At 54.9% G+C, this 20,633-nt stretch overlaps 6 protein-coding genes across 6 annotated transcripts; 5 read left to right on the top strand and 1 right to left on the bottom strand.

The window, feature by feature from the left end:
- Positions 1–642: 642 nt before the first annotated feature.
- Positions 643–1,781, top strand: BZA05DRAFT_1671 (uncharacterized protein). The gene has a single exon (XM_051479157.1). It carries the CDS (start codon positions 877–879, stop codon positions 1,468–1,470), a length of 594 nt encoding a protein of 197 aa, XP_051343987.1. The 5' UTR covers positions 643–876; the 3' UTR covers positions 1,471–1,781.
- A 542-nt stretch (positions 1,782–2,323) lies between these two features.
- Positions 2,324–3,825, top strand: BZA05DRAFT_414201 (uncharacterized protein; the record flags this gene model as incomplete). The annotated part of the gene is made up of 5 exons (XM_051485244.1): positions 2,324–2,388; positions 2,462–2,595; positions 3,143–3,283; positions 3,499–3,740; positions 3,787–3,825. The coding sequence occupies 5 exons, from the start codon at positions 2,324–2,326 to the stop codon at positions 3,823–3,825; spliced, it is 621 nt and encodes a 206-aa protein (XP_051343986.1).
- Positions 3,826–7,630: 3,805 nt separating this feature from the next.
- Positions 7,631–8,771, top strand: BZA05DRAFT_1628 (uncharacterized protein). The gene has a single exon (XM_051479104.1). The coding sequence runs from the start codon at positions 7,987–7,989 to the stop codon at positions 8,632–8,634; it is 648 nt and encodes a 215-aa protein (XP_051343985.1). The 5' UTR covers positions 7,631–7,986; the 3' UTR covers positions 8,635–8,771.
- A 2,786-nt stretch (positions 8,772–11,557) lies between these two features.
- On the top strand, positions 11,558–14,191 carry BZA05DRAFT_469700 (uncharacterized protein). The gene has a single exon (XM_051487864.1). It carries the CDS (start codon positions 12,005–12,007, stop codon positions 13,820–13,822), a length of 1,818 nt encoding a protein of 605 aa, XP_051343984.1. The 5' UTR covers positions 11,558–12,004; the 3' UTR covers positions 13,823–14,191.
- Positions 14,192–14,223: 32 nt separating this feature from the next.
- Positions 14,224–14,592, top strand: BZA05DRAFT_381011 (uncharacterized protein). Its single transcript, XM_051481954.1, has one exon. The coding sequence runs from the start codon at positions 14,287–14,289 to the stop codon at positions 14,494–14,496; it is 210 nt and encodes a 69-aa protein (XP_051343983.1). The 5' UTR covers positions 14,224–14,286; the 3' UTR covers positions 14,497–14,592.
- Positions 14,593–17,735: 3,143 nt separating this feature from the next.
- BZA05DRAFT_317667 (PUA-like domain-containing protein) lies at positions 17,736–18,944 on the bottom strand (the record flags this gene model as incomplete). Its single annotated transcript, XM_051480402.1, has 4 exons — positions 17,736–18,027; positions 18,409–18,459; positions 18,534–18,552; positions 18,758–18,944. Coding segments are annotated over 4 exons (549 nt in total), but the record flags the coding sequence as incomplete, so codon positions are not given.
- Positions 18,945–20,633: the final 1,689 nt, after the last annotated feature.

Raw genomic sequence — 20,633 nt, 5'->3', positions numbered from 1 at the left:
GCCAAGAAGGGTGATGAGGAGTGGAGGAGGAGAAGGAGACGGCTCGTCCATGTAAATACCTAGGACCCGGTTACGAAACGAGTCGACTCGGCGTGGGGTGAGGCAGCTGCTTGCTCGCTCTCTCTCTCTCTCTCTCTCTCTCTCTCTCTCTCTCTCTCTCTCTCTCTCTCTCTCTCGAAGAGGACGTCCATCCCTCTCTCTCTCTCTCTCTCTCCTTGGCGACGACGACGGTGCGACTGAGCTGAGCCACACCCCTCCCTCACCTTCCCGGTCCCTCGTCCCCGCCCACCGTCCCGAGGACCTGTATCTGGATCCAATCTGCATCATCCATCCATCCACCCCTCACACGTTTTTCATATCTTTCCGTTCTGGTTCTGTTCACACATACACCCATCTACATAGAGTAAAAAAGTATTCCTTCCATCCCGAACTCCTCCGTCCCTCCTTCCCCTCAATCCAGCTGCGGGAAGAACTGTTACTCTACATAGAGTAGAGTAGAGTATCTAGAGTACAGAACCCATCGTATCGGATGAAGCCTGAAGGAAGTCCAAAAAAAAAAGTAAAAAGAAAAGAAAAGTGAAAGAAAAGTAAACCCCAAAAAAGAAAAAGAGAGGGAAAAAACACTTGAACTGCACAGCACTGCACTACACTGCAGCCTCCAGCTTCCAGCCGTAGCTGAAGAATGCACTCCGCGTCGGCAAACTCAAGTGCAGTGATGGTGCAGTGATGTAGCGACTCGCTCTTTCGCGAGGGAGGGATGAAGGGCAAAGAAAGAGTCCGCATGCCGCAGACCGCAGGCGACCCGGATCAGACTGACTGGACCGATAGCCAGCCAGCCAGCTACACAACCTCCACAACCTACCTACGCACATATTTATGTACAGACCGCACGCGCCTTGCAAGTTGCAGGGGCGCTGTGGGGACCTGGGGAGAGGCTGCGCTCACTGCACACCCTCCTTCTCTTCCCTTCCCAACGCCGACGAATGCCGGCGCCGGCCCCGGCGCTGGCGATGTTCCCACTGTTCCCACCCAAATCCCACCCAGTGCTGCGGGTTGCTGGCGTGTTTCTGTGTGTCTCTGTGTGTGTGTGTGTGTGTGTGTGTGTGTGTGTGTGTGACACAGAGACACACTGACAACCTCGTGTCGAAGTGGGAGTGCAGGGGTCTTGCGATGGTGATGGTGATGAAGTATCTACACAGGCAGAGTACTTACTTGCTCTACTTTCTTAGCCACGGTACCGACCTCATAGTTATGGCACTCATGGCCGCGAGCGGGCAGGCGAGAGCGCGCTGCCGCTTCCACTTCCACTTCCTTCACCTCTCCTTCCCAAACAAGCAAATGCCTAGAAAGAAAGAAAGAAAGAAAGAAAGAAAGAAAGAAAGAGAAAGAAAAAGGAACAATTACCGACGTAAGTCGTACTCTACAGTGTATCTAGAGTACCCATTCTCCATTCAGTCGCTTCTTTCCTAGCTCCCCATCCCCCTCCCCCAGTGCCCCCAGTCCCGAGACCACAGACTGGCCGAGCGGTGGGGGGATCCCATGCCATCGTTCCTTGCTTGCCCGCTGGAGCCTGGGATTCCGTCGGTGGATGGTCGGGAAACGATGCTCTCTCTCTCTCTCTCTCGGAGAGTGAGTGAGTGTATAGTAGAGTAAACGCGAGAAAGAACAAGAGAGTTAGAGGACTGGGGAGGAGGAGGCGGAAGTGAGGAAGTGAGAAGGGAGGAAAATCCAACAGCTCAATTTGCGCGGCCATGGACCTGGCGGGGGGGAGGGAGGGTGGGGCACTATAGTATATTGCTGGCTGTGCTTGGTGCTGCTGCTGCGTGATGTCGACCGGGATGGAATGGGAGGGGAGGGGTGCGAGGTGATGGTGATGGGGAATGCATCGAGGCATCTATGCTATACTCCAGCAGAATGGCGTGTATGTATGTATGTACAATACATAGAGCACCTACTCTGCCACACTCCCTGGCTGGCCGATGATGATGACGATGACAGATAGAGTATGTAGAGTGCATGTACTCTACCCTACCCGCATGCCGATGGAACGGCATGACATATATGGGGGGCCAGTCGTCGGGCGCGGCTTCCCAACTAGTTACTCTAGATCCGGCCAGAGAAGGGTGATGGATATATGTGCTTAGCAGGTACCTCCGGTATATGGACTCCCCCCGTATGGAGGTATGAAGGGGAAGGCGGAAGGAGCGAGTGTCTTTTACCCGACGGTAAACTCCAACACACGTAGATATCCACACTACGGTCCCGGCTCGAGTGCCGTATCGTATCGTATCGTGGAGGCCCTCGCGAGCGCCGGAATCGAGCAATGGTTTGGGCCACCACCACCCGCCAGGTCCTGCCTGCCTGCCTGATGACTCTGCGGTCCCGAAGGTCCCGAGTAGGAAGCTTCTTCTTTCGCCGCCTGGTATGTATAGCCATCCACTTACTTACCCACTGGGTATAGGTACCCGCAACGATATGAGATGAAACCGTGCGCCCTCGGTACATACTTACATACGGTCATGGAAAGCTTCTTTCACCGCCCGGTATGGTCGACTATGTACCCGCAACGATACGAGATGAAACCGTGCGCTCTTGGTAGGTGGATGGCCGCGACATACCCGTTGACCCCCCCCCCCCCCTCCCTCCCTCCCTCCCTTCCCCAGATGGTAGGGTAGGGTACATATGGTACTCCGGCTTGATTCTCCCCGAAGCTCGAGTCAGGCCTGAGTGGTAATCTTGACTCTCTCTCTCTCTCTCTTTCTGGAATGCGAGGCCGGCCATCTGGCGGGGTGCAAGTTGGAGTGCTCATCTCTCATCTCTCGTCCCGAGAGAGCAAGAGTGAGAGCGAGAGTGAGAGTGATAGGGCACGAAACTCCAAACAAGTGCCTGCCCCCTCCGTCCCCTCCGTATAGTGTCTGGAACCTAGCCCCAAAACCATCATTCTGCGAATCGTCAGAGCAAGGGCAAAGCCTGGGGACGCCTCTCTTTCTCTCTCTCTCTCGTCGTCTCCCCTCCTCCCCCTTCCCCTCCCTCCCCTCCCTCCCCTCCCTCCACTCCCTCCCAAAGAGGCCATTCAAGAAGTCGGCTAGGCCACTTCCTTCCTCGCTCGCACGCTCGCTCCCTACTGGATACACACCTACAGTCCGACTTGGGCTGTCCGTGTCCATGTCCATGTCCATGGCCGTGGCCGTGGCCGTGGCCGTGGCCGTGGCCATGAACGATGCCTTCATTGGAGAAGGTGCCAAACCAAAGGAACGCACCCACGCACATAACTATAGACATAGTACGTGCAGATCCCCGCCCCCCCCGCCGTTCCAGCGACTTGGCGGGAAAGGAACCAGTTACCACCACGTCGCCCTGTGCAGTATGTACGGTCTAGTATCGTTGTAGAAAGTAGAGGAGAGCTGGCTGCCTGCGCCTGCGGCCTGAGATGTGTTGTCCGTGTATAGTATATGGTAGTAGCATAGGTAGCATAGCATAGCGAAGGCAGGCAGGCAGGCGGATACGCGGCGGCCGCCGCCCCGAACCGTTGCCGTCGCTGCGAAGCCGCTTACGTGCCGCATACCCGCCCCCTCTTGATCACTTGCATCGCCGCCGCTGCTGTCATCGCCGTGGTCGTGGTCGTGGTCGTGGTCGTGGTCGTGGTCGTGGTCGGCCGTCGAGGAAGGTTGACGGTGCGAAGAGTTGCTTATCGTGAGAACAAGCTTTGGGCGAGTCTGGAGGCCGTCCACCGGTGGTGGGTTTGTTCCGCTAGCTGGCTGGCTGGCTGGCTAACTAGTGAGGAAGCTCTGCTTGGGGCTGTTCTTCACCCCGTCCCACATCTAGAGTACCTGCTAGTATGGTAGCGCTCGTTCGAAGCGGAGGAAAACTCTGGGCCAAAGGGAAGGAGGAACATGGGCATGGACATGGGCGTGGGCATGGGCAGGGCGAAGCGGCGGTGGTGGTCGACATTGCGTCCCGGCCCGCTCTTTCGTTGCCACGCCGCCACTAGATACCACCCGTGCAACACCGGCCTCCCCTTCCTCTCATGTCCCCCAGTAGAGTATCCCCTCTCCCCCCGATGGAGGTTAGCGAATCCCTTTTCTTTCTTTCGAGAAGGCAGGTTCAAAGACGAAATCGCCGTGGATCACACACACATCCCGGCGGATTGTGGAGAAAGCGAGCCAGAGCATCAAGGACAGGCGAGCTCTGGGCCTGCGGTGACACCGTTTCTGTCACTCCGTCGAAGGAAGGAAGGAAGGACAGGAATGGCAGGGAAGTCTAGGCCTGGCGGGAAGGATTCCAACCGCTCCGCTCCGCAGTGGATAAGTTTTCATCCGTAGCTTCCAGCTTCCTACTCCACGGGCTCGAGAGCAGAGTCTGCTGTTCACAAAGGGCTGGGGGTTTTGTCCTTCAACCTTGGAGGGTGGGGCAGGGCAGTGCTGCGTAACCTAGCTCTTCCCCACAGTTCTAGTCCTCTGGCTGTTTTGCAGACCAGACGGCGCTTTTGCCAACACCCCTTCAGAGTCCAAGCCGGAGACGGAATTGAGAGCACACACACACAGAGAGAGAGAAGAAAGGTAGAGGTATCAGTTGATCGTCTACCTACCGTATTCTGTAGAGGATGATGGAGAAAGAAGAAGAAAAGAAGAAGACGAAGAAGCCCCACGTGGTCGACCCCGCCATGCCCGCCAACGTTGATGCCCACTATAGCACTAACCACATCCGTTTCCTCCCGCCGGCAGGAGGTCCTCATCTCGCTCGGCCACACCGCGAGTGAGTGCAGCTAGGTATGATCCCGAGGTACGTAGGCACGATAGTAGTGTTCCCCCCGTTATGCTCTCGAGTGCAGTGCCGGTCGTCCATGTGATGGACGGCTGCTCCGGGGCTCGAAAGTGGGGGGCCGCCGGGGCCGCCGGGGGAGAGGTGGAGCCTGGGGGAGAGCCGTTGTCGAGTGATGGACAGTGCGGACGGCGTGCCATATAGAGTGTGTACTATATAGGTAGCACAGGGTAGGTAGAGTACCAGGTACTCTACGTAACATACATACTCCAGATATTCCGCACACCTTGAACCCCCCCCTCTTCCTCCTCCAAGTTCTAACCGTACACGTCTTCACGCTTCGGTTCCCTCTCGCCGCTCGAAGCATTACCCGTGTGGGACCGTATGTGTGTAGACCAGACCAGACCGAAACCAGACCGGACCAGACCAGACCAAGACCAGACCGGATCCCTGGAAATTCCGTGCGGGATCATGGATTCATGGATTCATGGATGCAGCAACAACGTGGGAGGAGGTGGGAGCGGTTCGGCAACAGGTTGTGTAGAGTATGATACATGGAGTAGGGTATGGTAGAGTAGAGTAGGTAGAATAGTTCAGCAGTAGCAGCAGCACATAGCAGCGCCAGAAGCGACGATGGTTTTTTTTTATGTAATCCCGAAGTCGGAAGAACCCGTGACGAAGCTGAGGCTAGTTGTTTTGCGGATGTGGATGTGGATGCGGATGCGGACGATGTTGGCTCATCGCGACGGACAGGGAAGCTAATAGATGTTGTTTTGTGTTTTGCGTATTCCTTCGGCACTCCGTGTGGTTACTACCTATGGTAGATATAGGTAGAGCAGGAATGTACCTACGATAAGCCCACTATTCTGCCGGTGTGGTTGCAGGTGCGGGCGGACTACGACAGCGACGACGATGAACCAACGAAAGTTACGAAACCAACGGAACCAACGAACCAACGAAAGCGTGAGGAACCGACTCCGCCCCCGCCCCCCGCCCGCGCAAAGACGAGGACGAAGACGGTTGTTTACTCACCACCCGCCGCCCCACCGCTCACTCACGACGGAGAAGAGTGCCGATGTGACCGGGCATCTTGCCGTCCACCACATCGCGTGTGTGAGTGTGTATGCATGTATGAGGTAGGTACTCTACTGTACTCTACTATATAGCAGGTATATCTAGCAGGCACCATAGGCACTCCATCGTCATCCGTGCTCCAGGCCCGACCCGACCCGTATCTCCGGGTCAACGCACGCACGCGGTTAACTATCTGCCTGTTCCCAGTGGTCACAGCTCAGCAACGGACGCCAGCCAGCCATCCAGCCAGCGGGCGGGTCGTTTAAGCGGACGGGCGGGCGAGACCCTTTGCCCTGCCTCGACCTCGACCTCGACCTTTCGCTACAAAGATAACGGTAGATATCGATTCCCTGCTGGCGGCTGAGGATGCAGCCGGCTCACTGGCTGGGCATGGATCGAAAGGTGCCGCACATCCTCCTCCCCTCGACGGTACGGTGCGGTGCGGTACGGTCTTGGACAGCTGTGATGGATGTCGACTCGCCGGTCGGAGATGCACTGGCCACAAAGTACGGTGCAGTACGGCACAGGACGGTACATCACAGTACGGAAGGTATCATACCACACTCCGCTCGACGCCAACTGACGGCGGGAGGATTCATCATTCGCTCCCCTCCCTCCCCTCGCTCCCTTCCTCTCCCCTCCCCTCCCGTCCTGGTTGCACGCATGATGTCTCGGTACGGATCCCCCGCGTCCAGAAGTCGTCGACACAGTCGCATTATTCTGTCGATGCTCCGACACCCTGATTGCTTGCGTGTGCAGCTGCGGAGCCGGGGCGGGGAATCATTCGACGCCGGCCTATGAAGCGACTCCGCTGTGAGTCTAGGAATAAGTTGACTACATGGAAGTGTGCGTAGGAATGATTTCTCTCCCTCCCCTCGCACCCATCCCCCCGCTCCGCAAGTAAGCAAGCAAGCAAGTGATGATGCAGTAGTTGGTCGGTTATAGTAGTTAGCAGCCCTTTGGGGGGGCTGCTGCCGTCACATGAGCGAGCGTCCATGCGCCCTCCATGCAAAACAGACCGGCATAGCATCTAGAGCAGACGCATGTGCATGTGCGATGTCGGATGTGTCGCGGCGCGAGACTCTGGTTGGAAGACCTTCTTCTGACCGACAGGCAGACCGGCAGACCGACGCACATGTGCATTTCCCGTCAGCGAATGGGGGTACGAGACTCTAGAGACTACATGCCGCTGCCGCAGCAACATCACGTCGGATCACCACCGACCATCGGATCACCACCTCCTATCAGATCACCACCACCGCCTCCACCACCACTACCGCCGCCTCCACCTGCTTCCATTGCTACCGCCTCCACCTCCACCACCACCTCCATCGCTGCACCTCCTCCTCCTCCATCTCCTCCGCATCGACCGCACTCGCTCAGCATGGCGACACGGCGCAAAACAAACACGGCCAACCGGAACAAAACAAAAAAATAAAATAAGATTTGGGCGGGCGACCCAAGGCGGAAGAAGGGAAAAAAACAAAAACAAAAACAAAAACAAAAACAAAAACAAAAACAAAAACAAAAACAAACAAACAGAAACACAAACCAGCAATTCTGTTGGCGTCATGCTCTGGGTGGAGCAAGTAGAGTAACCACTCTACATTGATACTCTACATGCTCTACCTACTCTACTAAACTGACCAGGTAGTGGTTACTGCGCAGGGTTTCCTCGGGACCGGGTGTGCGCAGAGTTGGTCCTCAGTCCTGGGCTCGCTTTCCCTTCCAACGCCAAAGCTCTGGGAGTTGGGAGCGACGAAAGTGCAAGCCACAGCATTCCGGTGGAACTCGCACCACCACTACATATCACCACTACACACCACCACCACCTCCACCACCACCTCCACCACCGTCCAACCCTTCCATCATCGTGGCCAGTGAAACCAATTCTCTCCTTCCCCCCTTCCCCCCACCCACCTCCACCACCACCGCGGATGTCCCAAACCAAGTACAAATCTACCGGTCACCTACCGCCGCGGTGTATCGCGCACGTTTGTGGAGTTGGTCCGCCATCGGTCACCGGGATAGCGGGAGGGGGATGCCTGCACGAGCGAGTATGTACATAGAGTAGGTAGAGTAGAGTAGTCCTACCTACCACACTCTCGCTTCACATCATAGGTACTCTACTAGGTAGTTCGTTAGTAGATAATGTCAGAACCACCACCACCCCTCCCCCTCCCCATGGCCCTCCGTCTTGCTTGCTTTCTTTCTTGCCCGTTGCTTGCGGAGTTTCTTCGCACGGGTCTGGGAATCGCGGGACACACACACACACACGCACACACACACACACACGCACACACACACACACGCACACACGTACGTACTCTACATGACTACGAGGTTTTTCGGGCTGCCACTCCTGTGTATGTATGGATAGAGTATGGATGTGCATACTTACAGCATCCGTTCGTTTCAATTTTCAAGCGGACACGGACAACGTCGATGCAGGCCCCGCATGGAGTGGAGGATACTCTATCACTGCAGCCGATCACGATCGCCCCCGGACACGCTTCTTGTGCTTCTTTTTCTTGTTCTTTTTTCTTGGGGTTCTTCTTCATCTTCATTTTCTTCGGCTTCTTCGAGTCGTTGTCGTTGTCGTTCTGTTTCTGTTTCTGTTTCTGTTTCTGTTTCTGTTTCTGTTTCTGTTTCTCCTCCTTCTCCTCCACCTCGCTCTTCCTCTTCCTCTTCCTCATCTTCCTCGTCTTCCCCGTCTTCCTCTTCCTCGTTTTCCTCGTCTTGCTCCTCTTGCTCCGGCTCCTCTTCCTCCTCATCGTCATAGACGCTGCTAACAGCTAACTAGCAGTTCCATAGTCGCAACCGATTAGCTACCCAGTTATCCAGCTACTCTAGTTGCTCGGTTGCCCTTGCCCTTGCGTCGTGTGGGCTGTAAGCTGTGGCCTTTGCTGCCTCATACACCGCCAGCCCAGCCAGCCAGCCCAACCCGCCCATTCGCTTATGTAGGTAGCCACCAGCTTCCAAGTAGTGGACCGGACCGGACTGTGGGTCAGGTCAAGACTCAAGACTCAAGACTCAAGCATCATCATACTCTACTCTAGCATAGTCACACTTTTATTTTTTTCTTCGTCGGGCGGCGGCGGGGGTCCTACTAGTGGACTCCTGGGTAGTTCGGTGGCTCATCCTCCGGATGGCGCAAGAATTCAGGGTCGGGGTCGCGGTGGATGGGGTTGATGGAGGGCGCGGGGGGGAAGGGAGGGGGAGGGGAGGGTTACGGTTGTGGTACTCTAGTTAGGCCCGCAGAGAAAGCGAAGCAGAAAAGAACGAAAGAAAGAAAAAAGTCCTGGCGGTAATCGGCGCGGGTCTCATGGCTGGTCTCATGGGGCTGGTCTCCTGGGCTGGTCTCATGGCCCATTTGTTCGGCTGGGACATTACGCACATAGCATAGCATGGCATACCTGCTCTAGCAAGGCTGGCTGGCTGTACATAGAAGCCTGAAGGCAAGCAATGACAACAGACAGGTACATACATGTACATGTACATGTACATACTACATGTAGACTACATGTATACTACGGTGTGTAGACTACACATACTATGGCATGTATGTACCAGGTACATGCAGGGCGTGGGCAAGAAGGGCAAGGGCAGCAGAGCAGAGCAGGTCAGGGCCCCCATCCCCCATCTCGTCACTCACTCCTCACTCCTCATCCGCAAGAGCAAGTGTTGCATGTCGTCAACTTGGGCAGCCGGTGTACAAGTACAAGTACACAGTAAGTACTTGCTGGCTTAGTACTACATATGTACTTGACTGGTACTTAGTTGGCTCGCGCAGGACAACAGCTTGTGTATACTTGTACATACATGTACAAAGTACTTAGGTACATGGCCGCGTTGGACCTGCTGGATGCGAAGCCGTACATACGGTAGGTACTCCAGGTACTCCAGGTACTCGACAGGTACTACTTACCTAGGTTGGGTACTTGGGGTGGTAAGTAGAGTACTCTAGGTAGAGAGTACTTGGGGTGGCATGTCCTGTCTGGCCCTGGTCCTGGTCCTGGTATGGCATGTCCGACAGTCCGACAAGGCGGTAGATACTATGACGGATGTGTGGGGATCCTGTATTCGGAGGCAGGCGGGCAGGCGGGTAGGCGGGCAGGCGGGCAGGCGGGCAGGCGGGCAGGCGGGCAGGCGGGCAGGTCATATGTAGGCAGGTAGGTAGGCTCTGCCGAAGCGCTTCTTCTACTTCTTCTCCATGTGCTCTTTCGACCGTAGGGAGGAGGGGCGGGCGGCGTGCGGTGTCGAGGAAGGGTTACTGAGAGGAGGATCGAAAATGCGGGATGAGCAGGAGGAGGAGATGTCCAGGTTGTGTCCAGACCGTGTCCTAGCAGATATGTAAGCAGATGTCCAAGCAGATGTCCAAGCAGATGGGAGTGATTGAATGGGTGATTGAATGGGTGATTGGGTGATTGGATGTGTGATTGAGCGAGTGAGCGAGTGAATGGATGATTGAATGAGCGAGTGAGTGGTGATTGAGTGAGTGAATGGATGTGTGTGTGACTGAACGGGTGAGTGAGCGAGCGAATAAGCGAATGAGTGACCGACTGCCACTCATCTCCACTCGGTCCGCACCGCTCCAGTGCCGCCGCCGTCGTAGGCGAACCTGGGCCCGAACAACGTTCCTGCAGAGTGGTCCCTACCTACCTGTTTCCTGACGACTATCCTACTCCCTACCTACCAGTTACTACCAAGTACTTAATTGACTAAGTGCCCCTAGTAGTTAAACGGACGCGCGCAGAACCGGAGGGATACCTTAACAACGGGTCTAGGGTACTCACTTATTTACGCTCTTGTGATAGTTTCGTCCACCACCGCCGCCGTACCAGAGCTTTGTCACGCCAACCCCCGTTGAGAAAGTAATAGCCCCCAAATTCCCATTGGATCCACAACCCGGGGGCGCTCTCTGGTCGCACGTTAACCGTACCAGAGCACTAAACGACGACAAAGCCAGGCAGAGCACTATCGGGTAGTTACCGCTATTTCTTTGGGGGGTGTGGGCAATGGACGATCCTTGCTTGTTCCCAAGCGGAGCCACAACTGGCTAGGTAGTTGAATGGGTAAGTTAAGTGAGTCGGTAGGCAGGTAACTACTACTCTACCTATGTCTTTTCAAGAGGTAATTGGGACCCGACCACCATCCACTTTGACTCTTCCCATCTCGCGTCTCGCTCATGCTCATCGGAGACACAGCTCTCAGTCTCAGCGAGCCACTAAATAGAGCAAAACCGCACAGTTGACTCTCACTAGTGGGTCTACTGTTTTTTTGACATCAACACCACCACCACCACCACCACCAGCAACCTCCGACCTCCCGCGACCAACCAACCAAACATCCCTCCCCCCCTCCCCCCGACTCCCGAAGTCCACCATAGTCACAATCATACCTGAGCTAGTCAGTAAGACTGGACTTTCTCTCCTCCCAGTCGTATCGATACTGGGCTCTCTGCTTCCACCACCTCCACCTCCACCACCTTCACCTTTCATCCCCCCCGGGCCTGCCAATAACCCCCAACCCGCCGCACATACCTCTGTCTTAACTGCCCGCCTCCCCACCCCCCCTCCACTCACACCCACCCCCCCCCCCACCACACACCACCACCATCACTTCTTCAACCGCTGAGTGCTCATCTAACTACCTACTCGTCCTCCTGCCTACTTACTCACTTACTTACTTACCATCCCTCACACACACTCACACACACATACCCCACCCCACCCAACCCAACCCACCCCCAGTCATCAAGGACGTATATCCCTTTCATGAATGCAATGCTTTACGGGCTCTCCTCGGATTGCGGGTAATACTTCAAGAGTGCCTGTCAATACTTCCCTCTGAGATTTGCTGCAACACACACACCCATCCACATCCGCCCGGTCCTTGCAATTGCATATAACAATATCTGCTGCTGCTGCTGCTGCTGCTGCCAGTCTTGCTTACGATTTTTTCCTGCGAGTTGCTCTTTCTGGCGGACTCCGGTTACGACCGTCATCTCATTGGTCCCGTTGCACACCCCGTTGCAAATATCTGCAAATACCTCACATTGGCTTGCATAACTGTGGAGGTGCATCCGCCTCTGCTTCCCACGCCATCATACTTCGGGCGTCGGGAGGAAGAGGGTCGATGTGCTGTTCTTCGGGTACGGGGCTCCTCCATGTCGCAGAATATATCTGCTGCACGGGATTCGAAATCACCTCCGCGCGATCATGACTCGGAACAGCGACTCCAACGACCGCAGCAACAGCAGCAGCAGCAGACATATCACGAACATCCACCCACAACTACGGCCAGCACCGCCGTATCGTCAACTAGCACATCTTTTACATCACAAACCTCGGAAGCATCCGGGCCTTCGGCCGTGGTAGGGAGCCCCGTTGCCAGACCGCGAGGTGGAGCGCTCGATGTCAGCGCAATCCTCAATTCCCCGCCTCCGCAGCTGCGGCGGCAGCAGCAGCAGCACCAAAGGCCACGCGTATCTCCTTATGATGCTTCCCGCCGCCCGAGCCTGGCGAATATCAACTCGCCTCAATCGCCCCAGGCCCTAGGCCGGCTCGGGTCCGTTCTGCAGTCACGGCCGCCGTCACCGATCGAGGTGGGCCCCAGCAGCAGACGGACTCCCACCGCTCAGTTGCCCGGTCCCGGTCAGATGCGGAGACATGCCGGAAGGAACAGTATGACAGGCGTTCTTAGTGCGCAGGATCACCCTTTCCCGCTCATGTCTCCGCCGCGGGGTTCACCATCGTTTCACCCCGCGAGCCGTTTGGGCGCGCCGAGCACTCCACCTGCATCTCTCCAGCCTCCACATCTGCCACCCGCTCCCCCTCCGCCTACACATCACCACCTCCAACAGCAGCAGCCGAACCAACAGCAAACGGCGCCTGCTCATAACCAGCCGTTTTCGGGAGGTGACGCGTATACGCATGCTCCCGGATATGGGATCGGAACCCCACACTCTTCGGCAGATGCCAGTCCACGGTCCTTCTCGGCCTATACGACTGCGTATTCACCGTATAATCACGCATCCTCGTTTGTCGGTGGATACCAACCCGCGATCCAAGACCAACATGGCTCGCTCTACGCCATACCGTTGGGTTCGCACCACGGCAGCGGTCAGGTAACGCTCAACACTCCCGACGGTCCCATCATCGCGCCGTACGACACCACCTCAGGCTCGCTGGCTCAGCACGAAAAGAGGAAGAAGAACGCCAGCGCGTCTTCGAGGTTTCGGAAAAGGAAGAAGGAGAAGGAGATTGAGAACACACGACGCATGGAAGAGCTCGAACACAACCTCAAAAAGATGGAGGAGGAGCGGGATTTCTACCGCAATCAACGGGATTACCTGCGTGGCATCATCGTGCATGCACAGCAAAACAGGGGACAGCTACCGCCACTACCACCGGGGCTATTCGACGCGATGGAGCGGAGAGACCTGGCTGGACAGGAAGAAGCGGAAGGTCAAGCACGCGGAGATGTCGGAGGAGGGGTGGGGGGATCGGGATCGGGAGGCGGAGGAGGAAACGGTGGAGGGGGGATGGGTCTTCCGGCCATAGCAAATCAGGCACTCGGGGCTCAGGGACTGCCAGGAATCGGGGGGAACGGGCAAATACGCCCACAGAGTCCACGGACCGGAAACTTTAGCGGAACACTGCCGGAGATGCAGCATCAACAACCGCAGCCGCAACAACTCCAGCAACATGCTCAGCAGGAGCACCAGCAGCATCAACAACCACACCAACATCAGCAGCAGCCACAACAGCAACAGCAGCAGCAACCACAGCAACAACAACACCAGCTTCCTCAACCGCAACCACAGCAACACTACCAACAGCTTCCATCCCATCTGCCTGGACAGCTGCAGCAGCCACCACCGCTACCGCCACCACCACCGCCACCACCACCACAACTTGAGCCGCAGGCTCCAGCCCGCAGAGGACGTGGGCGCGGACGTGGCGTGAGAGGGCGGGGCCTATAAAGCCCATTAACAATGTTAATATCGATACCCAATTCCCTTTGTCTTGTACGCTATACGTCTATATTGTCACGGTGTACGTGTGCCTTATTTTCAGCCGGCCACTTCACTCATTTCCATTTCCTTTGTCACATCTCTTTTGTCCACATTTTTTTTTGGATCTGGCGTGGGTTCATTGTATGTTGGGAGGTGGGGAGGGGGGGAGGTGTATTTCGTTTTACAATGTTTGTCGTTTTCCGGCTCTTAGATGGGGGCATGTAGCAATACTCGCGCGTTTTGGGAGGGGGATCTATCGCAATTGGGAAAGGAGGGGGGAAGGGGGGCATTTTGATTTTTCTTTTTGCTGGATGGATGTCTGTACTGTGATTTTGGGGGGTTTTGCACGGGGGTGGGAGGGGGGGGGGGGGGGGGGGGTAGGTAGGGGGATCAAATTGGCTGCTTTTTTTTTCTTTCCCTTTGTTTGGTCCATGTCTGGCTGTCTACCTACGCATCTCTGCTCTCATCGTGGCTTTCTCGGCATATTTGTTTCCTCCTTTCTTTCTTTTTTGTCTCTCTTCGGCACGTTGTTGATACAGCATAGTTGCTTTGTGGTGGTGCATTTACCGGCATTGTCATTTATCTATTTGGTCCTGTCCTGCCCTGTCCTGTCTTCAGCTATCATACGGAGAGGCGTTTGAGTTTTATTTTTATTTTCGTTGTTATTTTCTTTTCTTTTATTCTCCTTTTCTCATTTGTTTCATTGCAGTTTGTAGGTAGGACGATCGGAAGGGAGGGGGGGGGGGCACAGAGTAGATATGACTTCTTCTCGCCAATCCACGGCTGTCCGAGGGCCAGGACCAGAACCAGAACCACGCGCTCGGGGCGCTGGTGTGGTGTGGCTAGTGGTGCGAGTGCGAGGCACTCTTGGATCGGCGAGTGGCTACATATCAACTATCATAGGTAGTAGAGACATCAAGAGTATCTACTTTGCTACAGACTCTACATACTAGTACACTCCGTTCGATCGAGGTTGCAACTTGCAAGCCTAAAGGGCTCCGGGGATCGAATCCTTTTGGTTTTTTGTTCTTTCTTCCGGTCCGTTTAGAGTATGTGCCTACTCTTCGAGCACTTCTAACATCCATCCATCCATCTATCGAACGGCGACATCGCCCTCCGGATACCGTAGAGGACGCCGTGTACGCCGTGTATGTAGAGTAACTAGAGCACAGTTCCGGTAGTTAAGCAAGTATGCACCCCACCATTCCCTCACGTAGCACATACATGCATACACACATACATACGGTAGAGCATATAGAGTAGAGTACGGTAGGTTATCCGCGTGCTGCATGCGACGAGCAGCGTGCGACGGGCCACGGGCGACAGGCGACGGGCGTCGTGTTTCGCTTTCGTGTCCGCATCCACTGCACCCACACCCACACCTAGAGTTTGTACACCCTGCTTGCTTGCTCGCTCGCTCCAAACCGAGGGCTTGGTTTTATAGCCACATTGGTGGTGGGGGGGGGGGGGGGGGGGGGGGGGGGGGGGGGGGGGTTTATTTGCTGTATTTGCTTTTTCTTCGGGTTTGGGGGGATTGGTTTTACCCACCGCTCTCACACACACATTCACGCACATCCATACACATTCACTAGAGTACTACATAATACCCATACACCCATCCCCATCCCCCGGGTTCGAACTTAAACTACCTACATAGGCATGTAGATGTGTATGGCACCGTGTGTGTATCGGATGGTATGGTATGGTACGGTTCACGGACGGTATGGATAGTGTAGGTATGGCATACGACATATGGCATAGGTATAGGTATAACGTAAGGTGTAAGGATACCAAGCACATACATCTTACGGGACGTAGTCACGTAGGTCCTACTTTAACCATGGGGGAATATCTTTTACATATCATATCATACCACTGACCAGCTCTCCTCCCCAGCTTCCCTCCCATCCCTCCCATCCCATCTCCAGTCAGAGATTTTATCACCCGGGTACTCGGGCTGTGGGATGTGGGATGAAACCGTGGCTTGCTTGCTTGTTTTCTTTCTTTTTTTGGACTGGACTGGAATGGCACTGGGAACGATTGGCTGGATGGATGGATGCTCATTGCTGGGAGGGGACGGAGGGCGACTCTGCGAGGGAAGGAGGAGCCGGAAAAGAAATAAACATAGTTAGTAGGTAGAGTATGGGTGGTGGTCGTGGTCGTGGTGGTCGTGGTCGTGGTGGGCTGTGCTATCACGGGATAAGTAAATCATCTATATCTATACATGGTAAGAAGAACGTGCCTATGGGATTGTTATTACATACCATTATTTACTGTCTTTTGGGGGCGGAAGGACGGTAGATGGCATCAACCATCTACCATATCATACTAGGTATGTATATACTACCTACTACTCCGGAACATCCATCTAACGCTGGAAATCCGGCAGTACACATCCACATGCTTTTACCGTACCCAAGTCAAGTTGGCAGGTTATACCGGTATAACTATTACCCATGTTAGAGTGGAATATGTGTGATGTGCTACATACGCCTGTAGAGTGGAATATGTGTGATGTGCTACATACGCCTGCTCGCCCCCCGCCCCCGCCCCCATTGCGATGGATCATGGCACTGCGGACGGTATTTGTCTGAACGGGCAGCACGTATGTTGTCGATAGTCGAATACTGGTACTCTACCGTATATGCGTAGTGTGGTGTTGTAAATAGTAGGGTATTGTAGTGTGGAGTAGTGTAGTGTAGTGTAGAGTACGAGTGCCCAACCTATGCTAGTCTCCTACACACGTTCGACATCAGTTCGCCATCAGTTCGCCATCCGACATGTCGGTCGGTCATTCGGTCGGTCGGTCGGTTTTGTCGGTTGGTTGTGGGGAGTCGGAGTACTCTCGGGACGGGGACAGCCGCAGACCGGATGAACTCCCTGAACCGCATGAACCGTGAGTACCGTACTCGGTACTTCCTACCACTACGTAGAAAAAGATAATTCTAATAAACTAACCAAAAATAAAGAGAATAGTAAGAAAAAAAAAAGGATGGAAATTTCATCTCCCTCCCAAACCTACAATCTAAAATCCACAATTACCAAGTACTTCCGCGAAAGAAGGAAAAAAAGAAAAGAAAGCATTATTGACGGCGGGTGCGCGGGCGGGCTGGCGGGGGCGGGCGGCCAGACAGACCGACGGCGGCACGGTGAGGTATCCTACATACAGACTCTACAGACTCTACATACAGACATCCGTACAGAAATACATACACGGAGGGGCTGGTGCATGGTGACAGCTCATCATTATCAATGCGATGGGTGCAATGCGATGCGATGCGATGGCTGGATGAGGACGACGACTGTGACTCCGACTCTGACGATGCTGCTGCCGCTGGTGCTGCTGCTGACGATGATGATGATGATGATGATGATGATGATGATGATGATGATGATGATGGATTAAGCTTATGGGTCGACGAGTCACGGGAGTAACCGGTCCTGCAGCTATCCACTGTACTAGGTATACCGGTACTACTGCGCGCATGTATAGTAGAGTAGTGTATGTAGTCTACTGATGCTCGGTATCATATCATATCGGTGTTCGCATATGTACTATGTAGTGTACTGTACATGTGGATAGATAAAGAGACAAAGCAAAGCAACCCATCGTCATCATCATCGTGCACTGCACCCCATGCGAACCCAGCCTCCCGAATTACGTGCGTATTAACCTGGACCACGGCATCGTTCGCAGGATGGACTGTGCTGTAACCAAGTATGGTACTTACGCACGTTCTGCACGTAGCGTACACATCGGTACCTAGTAGATACATACGTCCAACCAGCCAGCCAGCCAGCCAGCCAGCCGATGCCGATCCTAAAGCCGGTCCTCCTCCTCCTCCGCCTGCTCTCCATCCTCCTTCTCCGCCGGCTCCCCAAGACTCAAAATAAACCGCCAACACTCCTCGGGCACGTTGGAGACGCTAAGTCTTCCCTGCTTCAGCAGCGGCATCGTCTTCAACGGACCGTCCGCATGGGTCCAGAGCTCGCGCAGCGGAATGATGCGCTTGAACTTGCGCACGAACTCGACGTGGACCAAGTACCACTTTGGGGCTTCCCGGCGGGACTTTGAGTCGTAGTACGGCTCGTTGGGATCGAACGCCGTTTCGTCGACCGATGCCGGGCGGGCGACGCGCATCACGCCCACTATTCCCGGGACCTTGCAGTTGCTAGAGCAAGAGCACACGCGAAGAAAGACGTCAGTTTTTGGTTTTCTGCTAACTTAGCGGAACGGAAAGGGGGGGAAATAAAACTAAGAATAAGAATAAAAACAAAAGTAAAGATAGAGTTTTATTTTGCGGCTCCCGCTTCGGCGGACATGCTACTGCAAGGGGGCGAGAAACAGGAAGGTGTTTGAGGTGATTGTTTGCGCAGTGCTCTCAACCCCATTACCAGAATAGGAAAAAGGTAGAAGATGGTCGGCACCTGCACACACACAATCACCACCTCCACTGCCACTGTCACCACTGCCATCTCCGCTACCACAACCACAACCACAACCATCACCTTTACCACGACCTCCAACAACACAACCACCACCACACACGTACCTATGGTAGAAAAAAGCGAGGTCTCCTTCCGTCATCGACTTGAGGTTGTTCCTACAGACCATGTCAATCTCGGCTGCCCGGATCCTCGGGTTCGGGTTCGGTTTTGGGGGCGGTGAAATAAGTACCGGGCGCCATAGTTACGGACTGCAACACACGCACATGCAGAAGGTGCGAATCCGTCAGCCAAATCTCAGGGAATCCCAAACAGAAACAAGTGCCGGGCGGCGGTGTGCGTAGAAATAGTTTTGGGCTCGATATTGCCTTCCCCGGGAGGAAAGAAAGAAAAGAAAGAAGAAAAAAAAGAAAAAGTGGAGAGAACCCCGAATTGGGTGTTTTCTTTTTTGCTCACCTCCGTCCCACCCTTGTGGCTCGTCGCACGCCGCGAGATCATCGATGGAGAATTTGACGTCTTTTCCCTTCTCGATGCGCGTCTCCGGTTCCGCTTTCATCAGCCAGTATCTCGCCGGGGAGACCTTGGCCTCAGCCTGATCGTTTGCTTCGATGACCGGCGACTCCTTTCTCTCCTCCTCCTCCTTCTTCTTCTTCCTCTCCGCCGCCTGTTTCGCCTTGGCCGCCGTCTTTTCTTGTTTCTCCGACACTCCCTGCTACCACTTTCGTCTGAGGATCGAGTTTATTTTGTCGCGCGCGACCGCACTGGGAGCTCGCACCTCGGTCTGACTGTGGACGACAGGAATAGGAGTGGATTCTGCCGTTCGTGCTGCGGATCGCGTGGACGAACGGGTGGCCCGCTTCGTTACGGCAGGAAGCTCGTCCGTCGCGGATTTGCGCTGTCGTTTTGGCGGCATGATTCGCTGTGGTGGTTGGAGGAGGAAGTGATGGATGTCTGTGGGTTTTGGGTGGTGAGTGAAGGATCGGACGCGTGCTTCGTGAATTCGGAAGGGTGGAGAGGGATGACGCGCTAGAGTTAGATACGATTGTTTTAGAGTAGATACGGTACGCAGCCTCTGCGCCAACCACTGACGGTTGACCATGATTGACCACTGGCCAGACCAGGCTCCAGCTGGGCGACGGTTCTTGGTTCTTTTTTCGCTTCGCTTGGATGCAAGGCAGGTGCAGGTTACCTAGCTAAGCGAGACGCGGATCGAACATTGTACGCCGTAGCCGCGCGCGCGCAGCTCGTCACGGGATTTCGAACGTAGCTGACGCGCCGGTGATGGGCCCCTCGGGGGTGACGTCCAGAAACCCGACCGATTACGCGTTTCTTCAGTTTTTCCCACCACCACCACCATCACCACCTGGCTGGGCTGGACTGTCTCGACGGGATTCCCGGTTCATCCCATCTGGAAATTATTCTTCGGAGATTCGGATGTTCTCTCTCTCACATGGAATGGATTGAGCGCAGCTGGCCGGCCGGAGTCGAGTGGGCTCGTGCGCGCGCACGGGCAGCGAGCAGCAGCGGGACTCCCACGACCAGTCTCAGCGCAGTCGACTCAAAGGAATTCCAGCCCGCAGCCAATCGAGTTGTCGCAGAGGTGTTTCTCGATTATTAGCACCACCTTCGGCTGTCCCGAGAATGCGCAACGCATATGTGCGAGAACTCTAGATGCCGATATGTAGGTAGAGTACATACATATGGTCGGTCGACTCAGCGGAGCTGGTCCATGCGCGCAGGATGACAGACATGGGAGGTCAGGCAGGCGCCACCTGATCACGCATCTTTCGGTGGTGGTGGCGGGGTTGAGTGCTAGTTCCCTAGCCAAAGGTGTGCCCATGCACATGTGCACCAGCGGGTGGAGTGCACGTACGTATGGCTGGCTATGATGATGATGGCTGGCTGCGATGTTGACTGGATTTGATGATGGCTGGCTACCTAGCTAGCTAACTGGCAAGCTAACTGGCAAGCTAACTGGCTGGCTGGTTGGGCATGTGGGACGTTGATGGATCCGATCTGCAGCTATGAACGCAGGCAAAATGAGGCGAACTTTCCGCCTCAAAAATCGAGGCGTTTTCCTGGTGTGCCAGCCACTGTCCCCTACCGGTTACCAAGGCCCCGGGGTTGTTCCCTCTCGCAGCATGACTATCCCGAGAATACTACTCTGTAGTCCACCAGCGCTTTGTTCCTTTTTTTCCTCTTCTTTTTTTTTCTTTCATGTTCTTCCTGCTGATGATTTTGTTTTTCGGAAGTCCTTGTTGCACTCCTCTAGTTACTATAGTTGGGTTCGATTCCGAGCTAACTAGGGCTTTGTCGTAATTGCAAATGATGA

This window comes from Tricharina praecox (genome assembly GCF_024521635.1).
Source record: "Tricharina praecox strain CBS 144465 chromosome Unknown BZA05scaffold_1, whole genome shotgun sequence".
Taxonomy (NCBI): Eukaryota; Fungi; Ascomycota; class Pezizomycetes; order Pezizales; family Pyronemataceae; genus Tricharina; species Tricharina praecox.
This window is presented reverse-complemented; position numbering and strand designations above follow the sequence as displayed.